Source organism: Petromyzon marinus, chromosome 3 (assembly GCF_048934315.1).
Source record: "Petromyzon marinus isolate PM22_M1 ecotype Great Lakes invasive population chromosome 3, UKy_Petmar_22M1.pri1.0, whole genome shotgun sequence".
NCBI classification, from domain to species: Eukaryota; Metazoa; Chordata; class Hyperoartia; order Petromyzontiformes; family Petromyzontidae; genus Petromyzon; species Petromyzon marinus.
In genome coordinates, this window is record NC_133669.1 from 9,436,608 (window position 1) to 9,453,306 (window position 16,699).

A 16,699-nucleotide genomic window follows, 5' to 3' on the forward strand; every position below is an offset into this window, starting at 1 on the left:
CCGCAGTCCCTCTTCCTGTTCTGTGGCGCCATCACGGCGTGCTACTGCTGCTGCTGCCTGTGCTGCTGCTGCAACTGCTGCTGCGGCCGCTGCAAGCCGCGTGTGCCGGAGGAGTCCGACTACGCGCACGTCAACCCCGAAGACCTGGAGGCCGACGACGCGGCTGACGGTGACACCGGTAAGGCGACGGGCACAGTGGCAAACAGCGGGGATGGTACACACCGGGCCAGCATTGCCACAGCTGGCCATGCATAGGCTTCTGACCTCAAAGAATTGCCAAAGTAAGCTACAGGGTTATTAGGTTAGAGCTGAGCCTTCCATTTGTTTAGATGATTGATTATGCTACCAATTATTGGTTCGGTAATTCGACTAATCGGATCACGAGATAATAGTTGGGGGTAGGGAAAGTCTCACTGCTGTTCCCACATGTGCCGCTCGAAACAGATGTGTCGTGCTGGGCTTGGCTTTTAGGGGAATTTATCGTCTTTGGGAGACAGGAGGGGTGGTGGGCAACCATTTTTAAAGGGGCTTAAGTAATCAACCACAAAAAGTTGATCGGTTACAATGTTTGGTCGATTAATTGGCTTGTTTGACTAATCTCTCCCAGCTGTTTCTCATATCAATTATGACCTCACAGCTAACTACAGAGTTCTGAGGTGAATCCCTAGGGTGGCCATTGTTAACCTGGCTCGGCACAAGATGCTTTAAGAAACTTGGCCTCGTAGCCTTCCGATGGTTAGGTTGCATAATTTAACCAAAGTGCCATCCACCATGGGAATGTGGAATTTCCACCACAAGCTCAGAGGGACTCCTTTTACCAAACCGGAAAGGATTATGATGATGTTGATGACCAATGACCATGACCACCACCACTGCTCCACCAACGTGGATAGAATTTGTGTGTATGTAATCATTTATTTGTTTTGTCCTTCATTCATTAATGCATTTTCTTTTTTCCATAATTTATGTCGGTTGGTGAGGTGGCTAGGTGACTCAGGGATCTTAATACCTTATTAGGATGCTGAGCCAAGATCCTGGGTTTAAATCTGGGTTTTTAAGCTCCAATTATTAAATACATTCTGAAGCTGACTGTCTCTGTCCAGTCACTAATAATTGAATAAAAAAAACATGAGATGTAAATAAAACTGTAAATATATAATCTTGAATTTATGTACTTTTTGTAATTTTTGAACATTTAATTACAAAGTGCGTGTCCACGTGCCATTGGAAATGCCGGTTTACTGCGTACAACCGTACGTCACTTTCGCTGGTTTGTGCACACGTGCTTCTCAGCGTTTTGTGTAAGCGTATCCTTTCCTTCTGACTAACCTTGTCTTGTTTCACCTGGCAGAAATTATAACAAAGCAGCCGGGCGGCGCCGTACGGTGCTAGACGCCAGCAGTAAGCCCAGACACCACCGCCCACAACGCCACCACCACTCACCCCACACGACTCGGGATGCGGGGACACATGGAGGACCTTTGCTCAGAATCCCAACGCCAGTTTTGCGCTCACTAACTCGCTCGCTCTGCCTCTCTCGTGCTGCGTTTCCACAACCACTGCCAGGCCCACTCAGCAGCCCGAGGAATGATCCTGGGCCATTTTCACTATCGACTGCGTTGGCCCATTGAGGCTGCAGTGGGAGCACAGGCGAAGCCCCACTAGCCCTGCCGGTGCATTAGCCAAGCTGACTCCCTTCACAGTGGTGGTGGAAACGTGGCGTCACACACACGGCCTCGTGCATGTTACAGATAACGGGGTTTTTTTCTGTTGCAAAGTGTGTGCATCCAACGAATTGATGATCATAATTAAAGTGCAACACTCGCAGTATTAACGGACATAATCCACGTATATTTCACTGTTGTACAAATGTCTAAAATATGCGAGATCTTGGTGTGTTGTAAAAACCTCTATTTGCTACCCAATGGGAATTTGTTATCTCTGCGCTCATACGTTAAATAGGAACAGTTTTCCATGCGGTAAAAGCAACCGTGTGACATTTGTTACAGTTCAGATGAGCATTATGGCCAATTTGCTTCATTACTCCAACAATAATGTGAGCCACGGTCATTCATTTATTTCTTAACCTAGACATTTTGTCCACGTCTGTAAATTCAACTTTTCTGAAAAATAAATAACGGGTGCAGCAGTGGCACAATGGTTATCGCATTGTAGTGTGAACCCAGCGATCTGAGTTTGATAATCGATTACGGCTAACATGCAATGTATGGCTTACATCCGTGTTAGCTGTGCATCAGGAAATTTGCCCAATTCCATTATAAATAATGTGGTGTTTTTTGTTTTGTTCCTATGGTGGTGAGGCATTGTCACACAGCTATAATTTAGCGATTTGTCAGTGGTGTTGGTAGGTTACATAGTGATGATCATGTAATGTACTGTATAGCTCCGAACCAGCACGCCTATAGATTTACCAGTAGATGGCAATACAACATGTTGATGTCATACGGTCTGTATGGATAATTGAGGGTCATCATTGTGTAAGTATAGGTGCTAGGGTTATTTTTTTCCATAATCAGAATGATTGAATGAAGAAATTAGGCAAAACATCCCCAGTGCAGAACGCTCCTGAAAAAGTCTTCTAACTCGATGAGGTTTTCTTGTGTAAATAAGTGTACATATAATGAATATTGTAAAATAATTAAATTAATTATAAATCTGGATATTTATTTAAATGCTAAAGTCCACATGCAATTTCATTTCAATCCAACTTAGAATCGAAAGTCGTCATTACAGCACAAATGCCAGATTGAGCACGACATGGTTCTTTTGATCCGGATCAGGAGCGTCAAAGAGCATTGGTCTTGATTAATTATTTGTTTAATTATTACATTTGTTTACCCAGGAGAGCCTCACTTGAGTCTCAAGACTCCTTTTCAGGAGGGTCCTGCCAAGTTTTCGCAGTAGGGGGGGGGGGGTGGGTGCGATGTTGCTGCTGTGTGGAATCCCAATTGAGTAATTTGCAGGTAATATGTTAGCATTTGGGAACGTTGGGCCCATACCAGTCACATTGCAGTAAGGGCGTTGATCTTTTCTAGCTTGATTTAAAGATTTCGTGACTGCAGGAATTCATACTCTTGGGTCTTTCAGTCAAGTCACGTAGATAAAAAATAATAATTATACTTTTCTAGCTGTCGCATGAAACCGGAGAATCCGGAGGAAACGCATGCAGATACAGGGGTAGAGCATATAAATTCCACGCTAGAAAGGTTACCCTAGTCGGGAATCAAACCCAGGATCTTCTAGATGTGAGATGCACGAGTCTTACGGCTGCACCACCCTGGTTATATTGGAAATGTCATGGATTTGGCATTCCATCTCAAGTCATACTATGGCACGGTTGTGTGCTGCCCTCCTCTAGCTCTCAAGCCCAACAGCCCTGACATCAGGAGTCTGGTAGTGGCAAACCCCCTCCTCATCCCCCCAAGCCTATCTCTGCGTGTATCCAATTGTTTAATTCACATAGCAAAGGCTGTGACAGAATAGGGTGCAATGTTACCACGGTTTGACCAACCGGGCTACAATAACACATTTAATTAGCACCCCCACTCCCAGGGTGTCTTTCACTTGACACAACGATGCACGACGTCTTTTTATACCCTACGGTATTCTTTTTAAGTAATCCACATGTTTATCTGCCACACACTTGGCCGTATGAAGAATTAAGAATAATTGCATCAACTTTCTGGAGCGCAAATGTTGCTGTGAGGATCCCGAGTGGGTCTGCGGTGTAAAATCCTGGGCAATTAAACGGATGAGATATTTACATCCACCCACCCCACCCCTCAAACAACACAGCTTCCCCCCCCCCCCACCACTCGTTGCATAAATCCCAAGCCCTAAGCTTATCAGTAGCCTCGTATGGCTCGAGAAACCACTCGCGGCGGTCAAATCACAAGCGTTCACTTAAATTACAAATCGGCGCCTGCTGTGGGGTGCGACTGCAGTTTGCGCAGAAGCGTCTCTCGCGGTAAACGTCACCTTTATTTGCTTTGTAATTTTTGTGTCGACGTGGCCTTTGAGTGCCGACTGTCGGTATCGGTTTTATTTCCCTCACATGGGTTGATGTCCTAATCAAGTCATTCTGAGTCCCCAACTCCCCACATGACCCCCCCGCCCCCCGCACCACAACTACTCCCGTTCCCCCAGCCTCCGAGGCCCCTACATTCGCAGTAACAACAAGAAGCTCTCTTGGGTGGGAGGCTGAGCAATGTACCGTTCACCATGCAGCCGTCATTGATGTCAGCGGTGAATCACGGCCACGCCTCCTTAACGCTCCGTTGTACCATCGCTGCGTTCACTACGCTGCTTTTTCCCGTTAGTCGATATTGTTTCTTGACGTGTAAAATCCCCCTGCAGCTGAAAAAATTAAATAAACGCGAGTAACAAGTAAAAAATTATTGATGCAAAATGAATTGGATCAACACGTTTATCTGGCATGCACTCGGCCTCACTCTGTATTTCTGTGGCTCGCGCCATGTGTTCTGGCATTACAACCTCTGCGACTGTTTGACTGAATGGGGGAGCCTGTGCTGGGACAGGTGATAAAAGGCGCGTGATCTCCGTTACACGAAATCCCATGTGCTAATTCTTTTTGAAAGCTTGAGGTCAGATTTTTGCTGGACTTGAACCACACCCGTTGGGTCAAAATCCGCCGGCGTCATTTCTGAAAAATACCGTGCCTCATCAAGTGAACATTCGGGCGTTGTTACTCGCAGGATGAGAACATCGTTGAGCATTTTACTTGAACCTGGGTTGTGGATGTAAGGTATCTACGCAATACAAACACACATGCACGCACGCTAAAATCATTATGGTGACATCACCAGCCGGGTCTCGCGCTCCCTGCCACCACAAAAAGACGATGAAAACTGAAAATTGAATTCTCTAAAAATGTAATGTAACTTAGAGGAAGATGCAACCCAATAAAACAAACTCTTAAAGGCATGTCCCCATGCCATCTGCCCTGGGCTATCTAGCTTGAGTATTAAGCTTTGTTTTTGAAAATGAGAAAAAAAGCCTTAAAATTTACAGTCAGGCCCGCTACGATAGATATTAATTTACATCACTGCAGTGAGGTATTCACATAGTGACATCATAGTGATGCACCATTGAAGTCCTTTAATTTTTTCCATCACGAACTTTAAATTTCGTGACAGTGCAGCACAGTGGACATATCCCAGCTATGCGGTCAACAACATAAAGAGTTCATAATAAAGGTTTTTGGGTTAGATCGCGTTTATTTATAAATGTGTCGTAACCCTCCACCACCCGACACGGCCAATCAGCAAAGAAAAGTGTCACGTTGACAAAAGACAAATAATTCACTACTTCAGCCCACCGGTGTGTTGAAGAGTTAATCCACATTTACAGTTTGAGTACGACGTTTCGCTGGTAAATACTTCCAGCATCATCGGGCAATTCGCCAGAATGGACCATTCGCCAGAATGGACCATTCTGGCGACCATTCGCCAGAATGGACCATTCTAGCGAATTGCCCGATGATGCTGGAAGTATTTACCAGCGAAACGTCGTACTCAAACTGTAAATGTGGATTAACTCTTCAACACACCGGTGGGCTGAAGTAGTGAATTATTTGTCTTTTGTCAACGTGACACTTTTCTTTGCTGATTGGCCGTGTCGGGTGGTGGAGGGTTACGACACATTTATAAATAAACGCGATCTAACCCAAAAACCTTTATTATGAATAATATTGGTCGCGAAAGCCTACGTGTTAAACATAAAGAGTTATATTCTTAGTTTTTTCGGTAAAGCCACGTTGAAGAGAAACAACAAAATAACAAAATATATATAAAACAATAAAAATTCTCACGATGTTTCGACCATAACTCAAACGGTCATCATCAGGTGTGTCGGTTTGCATAAATTTATTTTTAAAACGGCATATTTATTTCAAAACCATCACTTTACCCTACATTGCTGGGATCACAAAAAAGATCTCCAAAATCTTGAATAAACACAAGATCCAGGTCCGTTTCAACACATTACATAAAATCCGTGATCTGGTTCCGTCTGTAAAAGATGTGATTCCGGACATACAATACCCTGGTGTCTACAAACTAAGTTGCCTCTGTGGTAGTAGTTACATTGGAGAAACCAAACGCCATATCTCGGACCGCATTCGTGAACATAAAGCAGACCTTAAACACGGTAGGACCAACACCTCGGCCGTAGCAGATCATTGTTCTAATTCAGTAGGCTCACATGCCATTGACTTTTACAAGACGGAGGTTCTTTGTAAGCCATCTGGCTTCCATGAGAGATTCGTTCATGAGGCTATCCACATATACAAGCACAGAGACAATTTCAACCGAGAAGATGGATTCTATCTTAGCAATCATTGGAAAGATTTGATAAATCATTTCAGTTCTTGATTGATTGTTCACGCTTACAGTGGCTTTCAGACAGCATACATTAAAAAATTCGTCTCCCCCCTCCTCTTTTCAAAAAATAGATGGACTAGTCCTGGGCAAACTGCCAATCGCTGCGCGTGACGCAGGCTTTACCGAAAAAACTAAGAATATGAATTACTGCAGTCACGAAAGCTTTAAATCAAAACATAAAGAGTTGTTTCTATTTTAATTTGCATCTTTCTTTAAAGTTATTTAATTCAAAGCATTACTATCTATGCACATTAACACGTGCGGGTTTGATTTATCAGCAGGTGGTGAAAGCAGTCCTCACACCTGTCAATCACTAATGCTTGTTGAGCACATCTGCAAGTGATTGGACGTTAACATTTTTGGATGGGTGGAATGGGAGGCGTGAGATTGGGCGTTGGTTAGCACGAGGACTGGAATTGAAACACTGCTGCTGAGCGGTGGTTGCTGGGCTAGTGGTGATGTTGGTGGTGGCGTTGTCGGTGACAGTGATGGTGGTGGTGGTGGTAACTGACTAATCAAGCCTCTAATCAAGCTTTACCAAAGCTCTGCTTTTGCGATGTATGTGTGCGCGAAGCATGTAACGATTCATCCCTTAACCCCCTGCTATAACTGGAATTTAATGACTTACAATTTATCGTCTAGATTCAAGAATCAGTAGGTTTTTTTTGTTTCATTTGTACCTCATTTGTATTGTCTGTTGCATACAATGTCTTTGACTCATCTCGATCATTCCATTTTCCTCAAATTCACGTTTTCAATATAAGTTAGTGAGGGAAAAAGTATTTGATCCCCTGCTGATTTTGTACGTTTGCCCACTGACAAAGAAATGATCAGTCTATAATTTTAATGGTAGGTTTATTTGAACAGTGTGAGACAGAATAACAACAAAAAAATCCAGAAAAACGCATGTCAAAAATGTTATCAATTGATTTGCATTTTAATGAGGGAAATAAGTATTTGACCCCTCTGCAAAACATGACTTAGTACTTGTTTGGCAAAACCCTTGTTGGTAATCGCAGAGGTCAGACGTTTCTTGTAGTTGGCCACCAGGTGTGCACACATCTCAGGAGGGATTTTGTCCCACTCCTCTTTGCAGATCTTCTCCAAGTCATTAAGGTTTCGAGGCTGACGTTTGGCAACTCGAACCTTCAGCTCCCTCCACATTTATTCTATGGGATTAAGGTCTGGAGACTGGCTAGGCCACTCCAGGATCTTAATGTGCTTCTTCTTGAGCCACTCCTTTGTTGCCTTGGCTGTGTGTTTTGGGTCATTGTCATGCTGGAATACCCATCCACGACCCATTTTAATGCCCTGGCTGAGGGAAGGAGGTTCTCACCCAAGATGTGACGGTACATGGCCCCGTCCATCGTCCCTTTGATGCGGTGAAGTTGTCTTGTCCCCTTAGCAGAAAAACACCCCCAAAGCATAATGTTTCCACCTCCATGTTTGACGGTGAGGATGGTGTTCTTGGGGTAATAGGCAGCATTCCTCCTCCTCCAAACACGGCGGTTGAGTTGATGCCAAAGAGCTCCATTTTGGTCTCATCTGACCACAACACTTTCACCCAGTTGTCCTCTGAATCATTCAGATGTTCATTGGCAAACTTCAGATGGGCATGTATATGTGCTTTCTTGAGCAGGGGGACCTTGCGGGCGCTGCAGGATTTCAGTCCTTCACGGCGTAGTGTGTTACCAATTGTTTTCTTGGTGACTATGGTCCCAGCTGCCTTGAGATCATTGACAAGATCCTCCCGTGTAGTTCTGGGCTGATTCCTCACCTTTCTCATGATCATTGCAACTCCACGAGGTGAGATCTTGCATGGAGCCCCAGGCCGAGGGAGACTGACAGTTATTTTGTGTTTCTTCCATTTGCGAATAATCGCACCAACTGTTGTCACCTTCTCACCAAGCTGCTTGGCAATGGTCTTGTAGCCCATTCCAGCCTTGTGTAGGTCTACAATTTTGTCCCTGACATCCTTGAAGAGCTCTTTGGTCTTGGCCATGGTGGAGAGTTTGGAATCTGATTGATTGATTGTTTCTGTGGACAGGTGCCTTTTATACAGGTAACAAGCTGAGATTAGGAGCACTCCTTTTAAGAGTGTGCTCCTAATCTCAGCTGATTACCTGTAAAAGACACCTGGGAGCCAGAAATCTTTCTGATTGAGAGGGAGTCAAATACTTACTTCCCTCATTAAAATGCAAATCAATTTATAACATTTTTGACAATAGTTTTTCTGGATTTTTTTGTTGTTATTCTGTCTCTCACTGTTCAAATAAACCTACCATTAACATTATAGACTGATCATTCCTTTGTCAGTGGGCAAACGTACAAAATCAGCAGTGGATCAAATACTTTTTCCCCTCACTGTACATAGAATCGATTTTGATCGATGCGCTGAAGAATCGTTCATGTTCCTGGCATTCCACCAATGGCGCTTGAATGTGCAAACGTGTTCAGTTGGCAGCCCAAGACAACCAACACGCCTCCTCTCCGCAGGACTTGTTCTGTTCTACAAACTCGCCGTCAAAGCTCCTTGTGCGCACCGGGCAGTGCCCATGTCCCATGAACCAGTTGGGAAAATTCCACAGACGCGTAATGGATGCCCTCAATTACAATTTGAAAGTCCAAAAATAAAACCCGCTGTTTGGCGACGTGGCGTCTCGGACCACGTGGCTTCCATGTTTCTTGGAACGCAATTGCAGCCAATGCTGTTCAGCCGACGGGCAAATTCATGCGCTGTTCATTTGCATATGATAATGAAGATATTGAAAATGGAAGGAAAGGATGACGCACAATAATTATTATTATTAATGTGCATTGCAGCAATATTAATCGGGCAGTTTTTATCCTCCCGGACAAAGATATCCAATGAAGTTGTGATTTTGTTAGATGCCTTTGCAATTCCAAATTATTGTGGTTAAAACATCTCTATTTTCTGGGATTGATAAAAAGTACCAATTTCTGGATAGATTGGCCCCCTGCATGGGAATGTGGAATTTCTACCACTGGCTCAGGGCCACCAATTGATACGAGTGCTGCCCCCCCTTTGCTCATCTTAGCAGGGAGACACCTTGGAGTTGCCGATTGAGGCATCTGGAGCGTGTGACATCACTAACCCATCTGTGCATTCTGTCAAATCGCGTGTCCTCTGGTCCCGTAAAATAAGACACTGCATGCAGATGCCGGCAGTGAGAATCCTTATGCTCACTTCACTCTGTTTCATAGCTTATTATTGTAGCAAAAACAACATGATGGGAGCCTGTGTCTAATGATAGTAATAATAATGGCCTTTACACAATAACAAGTCTCATTACTTTTTAATGAGGGTGCTGCATTGAGCTGTTTGGCAATTCCGTTAATGGGTGTTCAGCTTCGTGTGGGAGGAAACTGGAGTACCCGCAGAGAACCGACCATGCTTACTAGCAGATAACGTTCATAAGCGCCACACGGATTTAACAATCCATTGTTCTTCCATCTTGACAACATCTCTTACAGGCCTTTCATCGCCACTACCCACCCACCACCCTCCCCCCACGCAACCCGACAGCAGTTGATCCCTCCGTTTTGTGTCTCTTCTCAGAGGAGACGCCCGTTGTGGTGCAGCCGTCTTCAGCCTCTGAGACAACGCAACTGAACACCGACTACAAGCCTCGCTACACCGACGACCCGTTCAACTAAGCTCGCGGGAGCCAGCTCGAAGCTGCGGCTGTGGTGGTCGGGTGGGGGAGAGGGTGGGTAGGAAAGGAATGGGGGGTGGGGATATGTGTATGGGCTTGTGTGCATGCAAAGGCCTGTTCTGCACTCGGCGATGTGTGACGGCATCGGCTAAAACCTGCCCGTAGATCGCTCGCTCGTACCGTGTGTTCAATAGGGACTCGTCTGGCACGACATGGACGCGTGTTGAACGGCGTCACCGATCTCGCACACACATGTATGTGCGATCGGTGTAAAGGTCACCACCGCATGGGGACGTCTGGCGTCTGACTGGCGATCCACCACGCGGTGTGCAGCCGCACGGTGTAGTTTCACTCGCTGCCACTGCCGTCATGAATTGCCCCGGTGTGGGAGCGGCCTTACGAACTCGGGGGGTGGGGGGGGGGGGCAACAGTCGTGACACAGGAATTTGTTGCGTCGTGCGAGCGACGAATGTGCATTGTGCAAAACTCTATGAAAGCATCTTTGTGGGCTCTACGATGTGAATAATGATGTACGTCGATACCAGGTGGTTCAAGCCGTGTGATTTTTGATTTCCGTTTTCTTTTATATATGATGTTTTTGTTTGGTTGCGGTCTTTAATTCACTGTGTAGGAGTGATCCGTGTTTGTGTGGGTGTGCGATTTTGTTTGCTTTTTTAGTCAAACTTGTGAATCTGTAACACCGATCCTTGCGAACTTTTAATTTGTCCAAAAGAAAAAAGAAAATCCAAACAGGACGTATATATATACGAGCATGATGTGCTTATTTTTTCTGGCATTGTATTGTGTGCAGCGTTTAAAGGAAAGAAGATGTTCTACAGTGAATATATTGGCATCGACTCTTTGACTCAAACATTCATCCATTCAACCAAGTGACGTGCGCTTGTGTGTTGTCGTGGGTTTCGTCTAACCCCAGCAATGGAATCCAGTCATCATCATCATCGCCACCACCCTTCCATGTGCTGGTTTCATCCGACCAAAGGTACCAGAGGTCCCCCTTCCTATGAACTATTTATTCGGCACGATTGGTTTAATCAGCTATTGCGCTTACACCACGCAGTGCGACAGACTATTCGTTGAGGGGTCAAATACTTTGGATTTGTACATATAAAGTAGCCCCCCGCCACCCTCAAAGCCAATGGTTGTAACTAAATGGAACATGCGAGATGGCACAAACAAGGCAGTACAGACGAGACGGTGCGGACCAGTACAAACAAGGGAGTACAGAAATCAGATCTTGAATGGAACCGTCACCCCGAGTCGTGGCGATTAATTGCGGCGTGGTGGGGGTGGTAGTTTGTTTCTTTGCCCAGTGCTTTATCAGGAAAGTCTCCCCCGAGAGTTCTGCTATCGAAATGTCTGGACAATTATTTTGTCTGTAAGAATTTTCCTGCAGGGGCAATAACATTGCTTAAAAGCTAGTACATGAAGTAGGTCTCCCAAAGGCTATCCGTGCCGGATTGTGTGTGTTTTACCTTTGCGTACCTGTGGGGTTTTTAACTGCAATTGCACTGATACTTAAAACACATGCATTGGTTAAACATCACAGGCCAGGACTCCTTACAATTCACCTTGAAACTCAATGAGGCTTTACTGGTCATAGACAAAAAATAGATATTTTTCAAAAACAATCAAAAACCTGAGCAGGCATCTTCCTCATGGGCGTATAAGTGGTGATCACAAAGTCCATCTCATATCGGAGAAGTGGTACAACAACAGAAGTCAGATGTTTAGTTCACACACCAGACCTGGTCCCCAGTGCCGTCCACATGTCTCCACAGTGAAATAATCATCATGGGACCTCCTTTGCCAGTACCAAAATATTACAATAGTTTTCCCCCTTTTTTCTGGCAACAAAACAGCTGCGTTAAGAAGTTAAAACACCAAACTGAAACCTTTTACAAGGAATCATGTCTACATTAACCACAATACTTGTGGTCAGAATGCAAACAAAAAACTGGTAATATAAGCATTGTCTTTGAATCAAAGAATGCAAACAAAAAACTGGTAATATATGCATTGTCTTTGAATCAAAGACAATGCATATATTATCAGTGTTTTTTTTTCATTTTGACCACAAGTATTGTGGTTAATGTAGACATGATTACTTGTAAAAGGTTTCGGTTTGGTGTTTTAACATAACACCTGTTTTGTGGCCAGAAAAAAGGGGAAAAACTTATCGTGAAATAATCACTTCTTGGGAAAAGCAATGATGTGACAAGCGACATGTGGTAAGTGTTTGCGAGCGAGACATCGGGTTCTCCTGGGTGGCGATTAAAGTATTGGTAGATTGACGATGAGTGAGTCAGTGCACACCACTTCAGTGGAACCATGTGGAGAAATGGCACTGCCCCCATGTAGACCATCTATTCCTCAATCTGTCAGGACAGAGACATTTCCATCGCCCCATTGTATATAATTCTTAGTTGGGCAGGGACTTCTTTAGACCAATAGTTATGAATAAAATACCCGAAACATTGTGCTGGCCTGGGGGCCACGTGTGACCTAATCAAATTAGGAGCGTAGCAAGTGTGATTACAGGGCTTGGCAATGTGCGCGCATCTTCTGATCGTGTTGGACTTCCTCGGTCGTGCGTTGGTCATCGCCGTATATCTTGAAACGTCTTCACAATGGCAGTTGATGGTTTTGGCTCCAAAATTTCCATAGATTATTTTGTTGTAGATGTTCCAGTGGTTGGTTGTTTGGTGGCGAGATTGCTTTCTTTCTGGCAGGTTACCTTGGCAGGGTCGTGTAATGGCTGGATAAATATATGGCTGGCTTGCACACTGCGTATCTAATTGGTTGATTTAGGTTGTAAATTATTGTTGTTCTGGCTGTCTGGTCGGTTGCATGGTGAATAGGCTAACTTGATCGCTGATTGGCTCAATGCTTCGGTGAGTTAGATGGCCAGCTGGCTGAGTTCCCTGGATGGCTGGCCAAGTGGTTGGCTGGGTGGCTGGCTAGCTTACTGGCTGGTTTGGTTGACTAGCTGGTTAGGTGGGTAGCTGGTTGGCTGGCTGGTTAAACGAATTGTCGCCAAACTAGCTTGCTGATTGCTTCGCTGAATGATTAGCTGGTTGGCTTTCGGTGGATGCTTGGAAGGCTGGCTTTACTGGGTGGCTGGATGGTTGACTCCTGTCGCTGGCTGGTTGGTTGAGTGGCTGGTGGGATGGTTCTCTTGCTAGCCGTCGGCTTGACTGGTTGCTTGGCCGGTTTCATCGAAACCACATTTGTGCTCATCTGCCCTCGTGCGGTAGCGATTTGAGATGTGCATGCGTGACCCCTAGGGTTTGTAGGGAATGGCTTTAACAAATGACGCACATTTGGCGCTGTCATATGTATTCCAACCGATTATATCCTCCCAAAAGCGCAGCAATAAAATTCAATAATGTTATTTTTTAGTGTGTACACGAGTACATTTTAAATGCACGTGACAATTTACAGAACCTCTTTTTAGTGGCCGAGTACTCTGCAGAGACGCCCACCATGGACTGCAACTTTCCACCCCCTGGCATGGAATGGAATACTCCAAATGCATTTCCCTGTGTATTTATGCGCTGAAGTACTGTAGTTATAGAATTGGAATGTTCCGTTTTGACTGAGGTGGAATCGATGTACTGTAGTGAGAAATAATACATTATGAAAATAAAGTATCTTTTTTATTTAAATGTATATTAAAATAATTAAATGTGTGGGTTATGGCTCTAAATTGGTTGCATTTAGCCATGGGGTTAGGGAATTAAGGTCAGGCATTGTTTAGAGTTAGTAATGGGTTGATTACTAATCGGGGTTATAGTTATTAATCAGTTATTCGAGATCGCATCGGATTAGGGTTCATCACAGGTTAACTCGAGACTTGGGTTTAGAAATTAGTGTGAGGCGTGAGTTAAGATTTGGAGAAGTCACGCGTTAGTAAGGCGTTAAGTTAAGAGCAGGCTAGGGTCAGCTGTGTATTCGTGTTTAGTCATTGCTAAATTGTTCTATAATCTCTTAATTCGGGAGTGTCCATGTTTATAGTCGTAAAGGCAAACATGGCGCTCATTATTTAATGTGTTTTGAGAAGTGTGCTGGGATAAACATCTCTGTGCATTTGGTTGTTGACCGTAAACACGTCTATAAGATGCGTCACGCCTTTCGAATGTGAACCCAATGTTGTTTCGCCAGTCGTGATTACGTGGATATCAAAAGGGGTTCTGTACAATCCAGCCTGGTTCCTTGCTGGGTTGAGGGGGGGGTGCTCTTTAAGCGAACGTTCGTTTGCATTTTTACCGTGAATTGGAACCGGCTGTGCTTGAACAGCAGCTGACTGGTGTGGCAGAAGGTAGCTCCGAAGACCGGCGGCGATTCACGAAGTGGCTAAAAACAGGGGCGCGGTGGTGTTTGCGGGGTGGCGGGTGCGCAACCCATATCAGCAACACCCTGGGTGTAGAACCCATATCAACAACACCCTGGGTGTAGAACTCCAAACGGAGTGAGATGAACCCGCGAGGGCGCTCATGTCTGTCAAGGCAAAACGAAACATGCGGATAAAAAAACCAAAGGTCGTGCAGTAATTGACGGTGGAGTGAAAGATACTGGCCAGTTGCCTTGGGTGAAAAGTGGGCGAGGTTTTGCCCAATCCTGGCCAGCTGGCTCGAAAAGTGAATAAAGAGAGGTGGAGCAACCAACCAGGCACCAGCCATACCCATAGCCCAAACCACGCTTACCAACTATGCTCCAGTCGAACCCGACTCGCTAAAATCGCCAGCCAGACCCTAACCTTACCTCTAACCTCACCTAATTCGGCAGACCATAGCCCTAACTAAAGTGACGCACCGAATCTTAGTCGTACCACTTAGCCAAGAGGGCATTCGCCAACCTGTTCCCCTGTCCTGACTCCTCACCACAGATAAGCCGGACCCTAAACAAACCAAACTCCTTAAACGTGAACAAGCTGACCCAACCAACCCGTCTCCCTGACTGCCAAACTCATAACCCAAGGCCCACACCTGATGATTGAACCGGCGCCCCCCCCCCCCCCCATTTAGCTTTCCGATCACTTCACGTTGTGGTGTCGACACTGCCAAGTTGTTTACTGCTCGTGACGTGAGTGTATTTGAGTTTGGATCCAGTCCACGTGTGCAATGATGATTCGAGGTCGTGATGTCGGCTTTGAGCAGTACGTGTCACGATTTTACTCGGCTCTAAGTGTAACGATGCATCCATTCGTCGATTTAATATCGACATTTCTCGCTCCGCCGTACATGCATATAATCGGGGTGTGTTATGAATCGGATGTTCAATTTGCATACGTTAAATTGTGCTGCGGTGCGTTCACGTAACCTCCAGCCACGGGTGGCCGCTCCGTTCAACAATGTGAAGGGTTTAACAAATTGGATTCTCGAGTGACGTGCGAATCGTCACACCGCTAACGCGCGTTAATGTAGCGATTGTATGCTCACAAAGCGAACATAGAACTTGATCACGTGGTTTGTACATTAGCTTGCAGCGTAATTATTATTATCGTTGTTATTTTTAATGAAGATGCAACTCCCTACCCCCCCCCCCCACCTACGTTGAATAAAGTTCCCATGATGACTTCGTTTGTGTATCGTCGTGTATCGTTGCCGTCAATCGTCCCTTCGTCGTCGTCTGAAACACCGCACCAACTCCCTCCTGAATCTCTCTCGTGGTGAGCAGACCTCGACAAAGGCATTCAGCTCCTGACCAGAACACCCCCACCCCCCCCCCCCCATTAAAGCATCGCAGTGGCGACGCGATGCAGCAGCGCCCCTCTTAGTTTGATGGTTAACAGACGGTCGCTGGATCGCGGTCTTTAAAATGCGCTTCAGGGGCCGTCTGGAACGCTCTTCCCTCCGATATTAGAAAGCCACTGGGAGCTGTGCAATTTTAAATAAGCTAGATTGAACATTTATTTCTTCAAAACGGAGTTTTGTGTTCGGATTGTTGTCCCCCACGCGCCTGCGATTAGCACGGTTGACTACGTACGGTGCGAAAGAAGTTCAACACACCTGGACAGTGATTAGCAAACGGTGCTATGAACCCGGCGAGCCTGAGTTCGATTCCCGACCACGACTAATATCGGTGAGGTAGAGATATCTGAACCTCAGTTCTAGGTCGTCCCCCCCCCCCCCCTCCATACCAGCACGCACTGACTAGCGTGGTGAAGTATGGTCAAAAAAACCCTCCATTACCAACACGGCGTGGAGGGAGAGGCCCCAATGGAAGCGGTGAATTGGCAAAAGTGTCGTGCGATGTTGATCCACGCAGTGGCTGCCCCCTATTGTTGATAAGCGATCACTAAGCCAGGGAATCATCCAAACAGCTAAACATTTCAACCCCAAACGCTGTACATACCGTGCGTTATACAGACAAAGATTCCCCGTATAGCCTCAACAGGTTGTTGGGGTAAGTGCTGTTTACGAGCGTCGATGAAGACGAGCAGGGAACACGAGGAGGTGAGTGGCCAACGCCATGCGCGGCCGCCTTTGTCTTTTAAGTGCAGCTGCTTACACGCCTCGTCAGGTGCTCAATCGAGGCTGAGTCGACCTAGAGGATGCCCACGACTGGCTCGGATAATCG

At 45.6% G+C, this 16,699-nt stretch overlaps 1 protein-coding gene across 5 annotated transcripts in view; it reads left to right on the forward strand.

Annotated features, from left to right (window-relative positions):
• Positions 1 to 15,694, forward strand: part of LOC116953124 (dnaJ homolog subfamily C member 5-like) — a 36,957-nt gene extending 21,263 nt beyond the window's left edge. For 4 of the 5 annotated variants that reach the window (XM_076073746.1, XM_032972991.2, XM_076073750.1 and 1 more), the window contains exons 4-5: positions 7 to 178; positions 10,003 to 15,694. In XM_076073746.1, coding sequence (XP_075929861.1) covers positions 7 to 178; positions 10,003 to 10,100 — 270 coding nt within the window. In that variant the 3' untranslated portion in view covers positions 10,101 to 15,694. Of the gene's footprint in view, positions 1 to 6; positions 179 to 1,351; positions 1,402 to 10,002 lie in introns of all 5 variants that reach the window. The other variant, XM_076073753.1, reaches the window with a different exon arrangement.
• Positions 15,695 to 16,699: the final 1,005 nt, after the last annotated feature.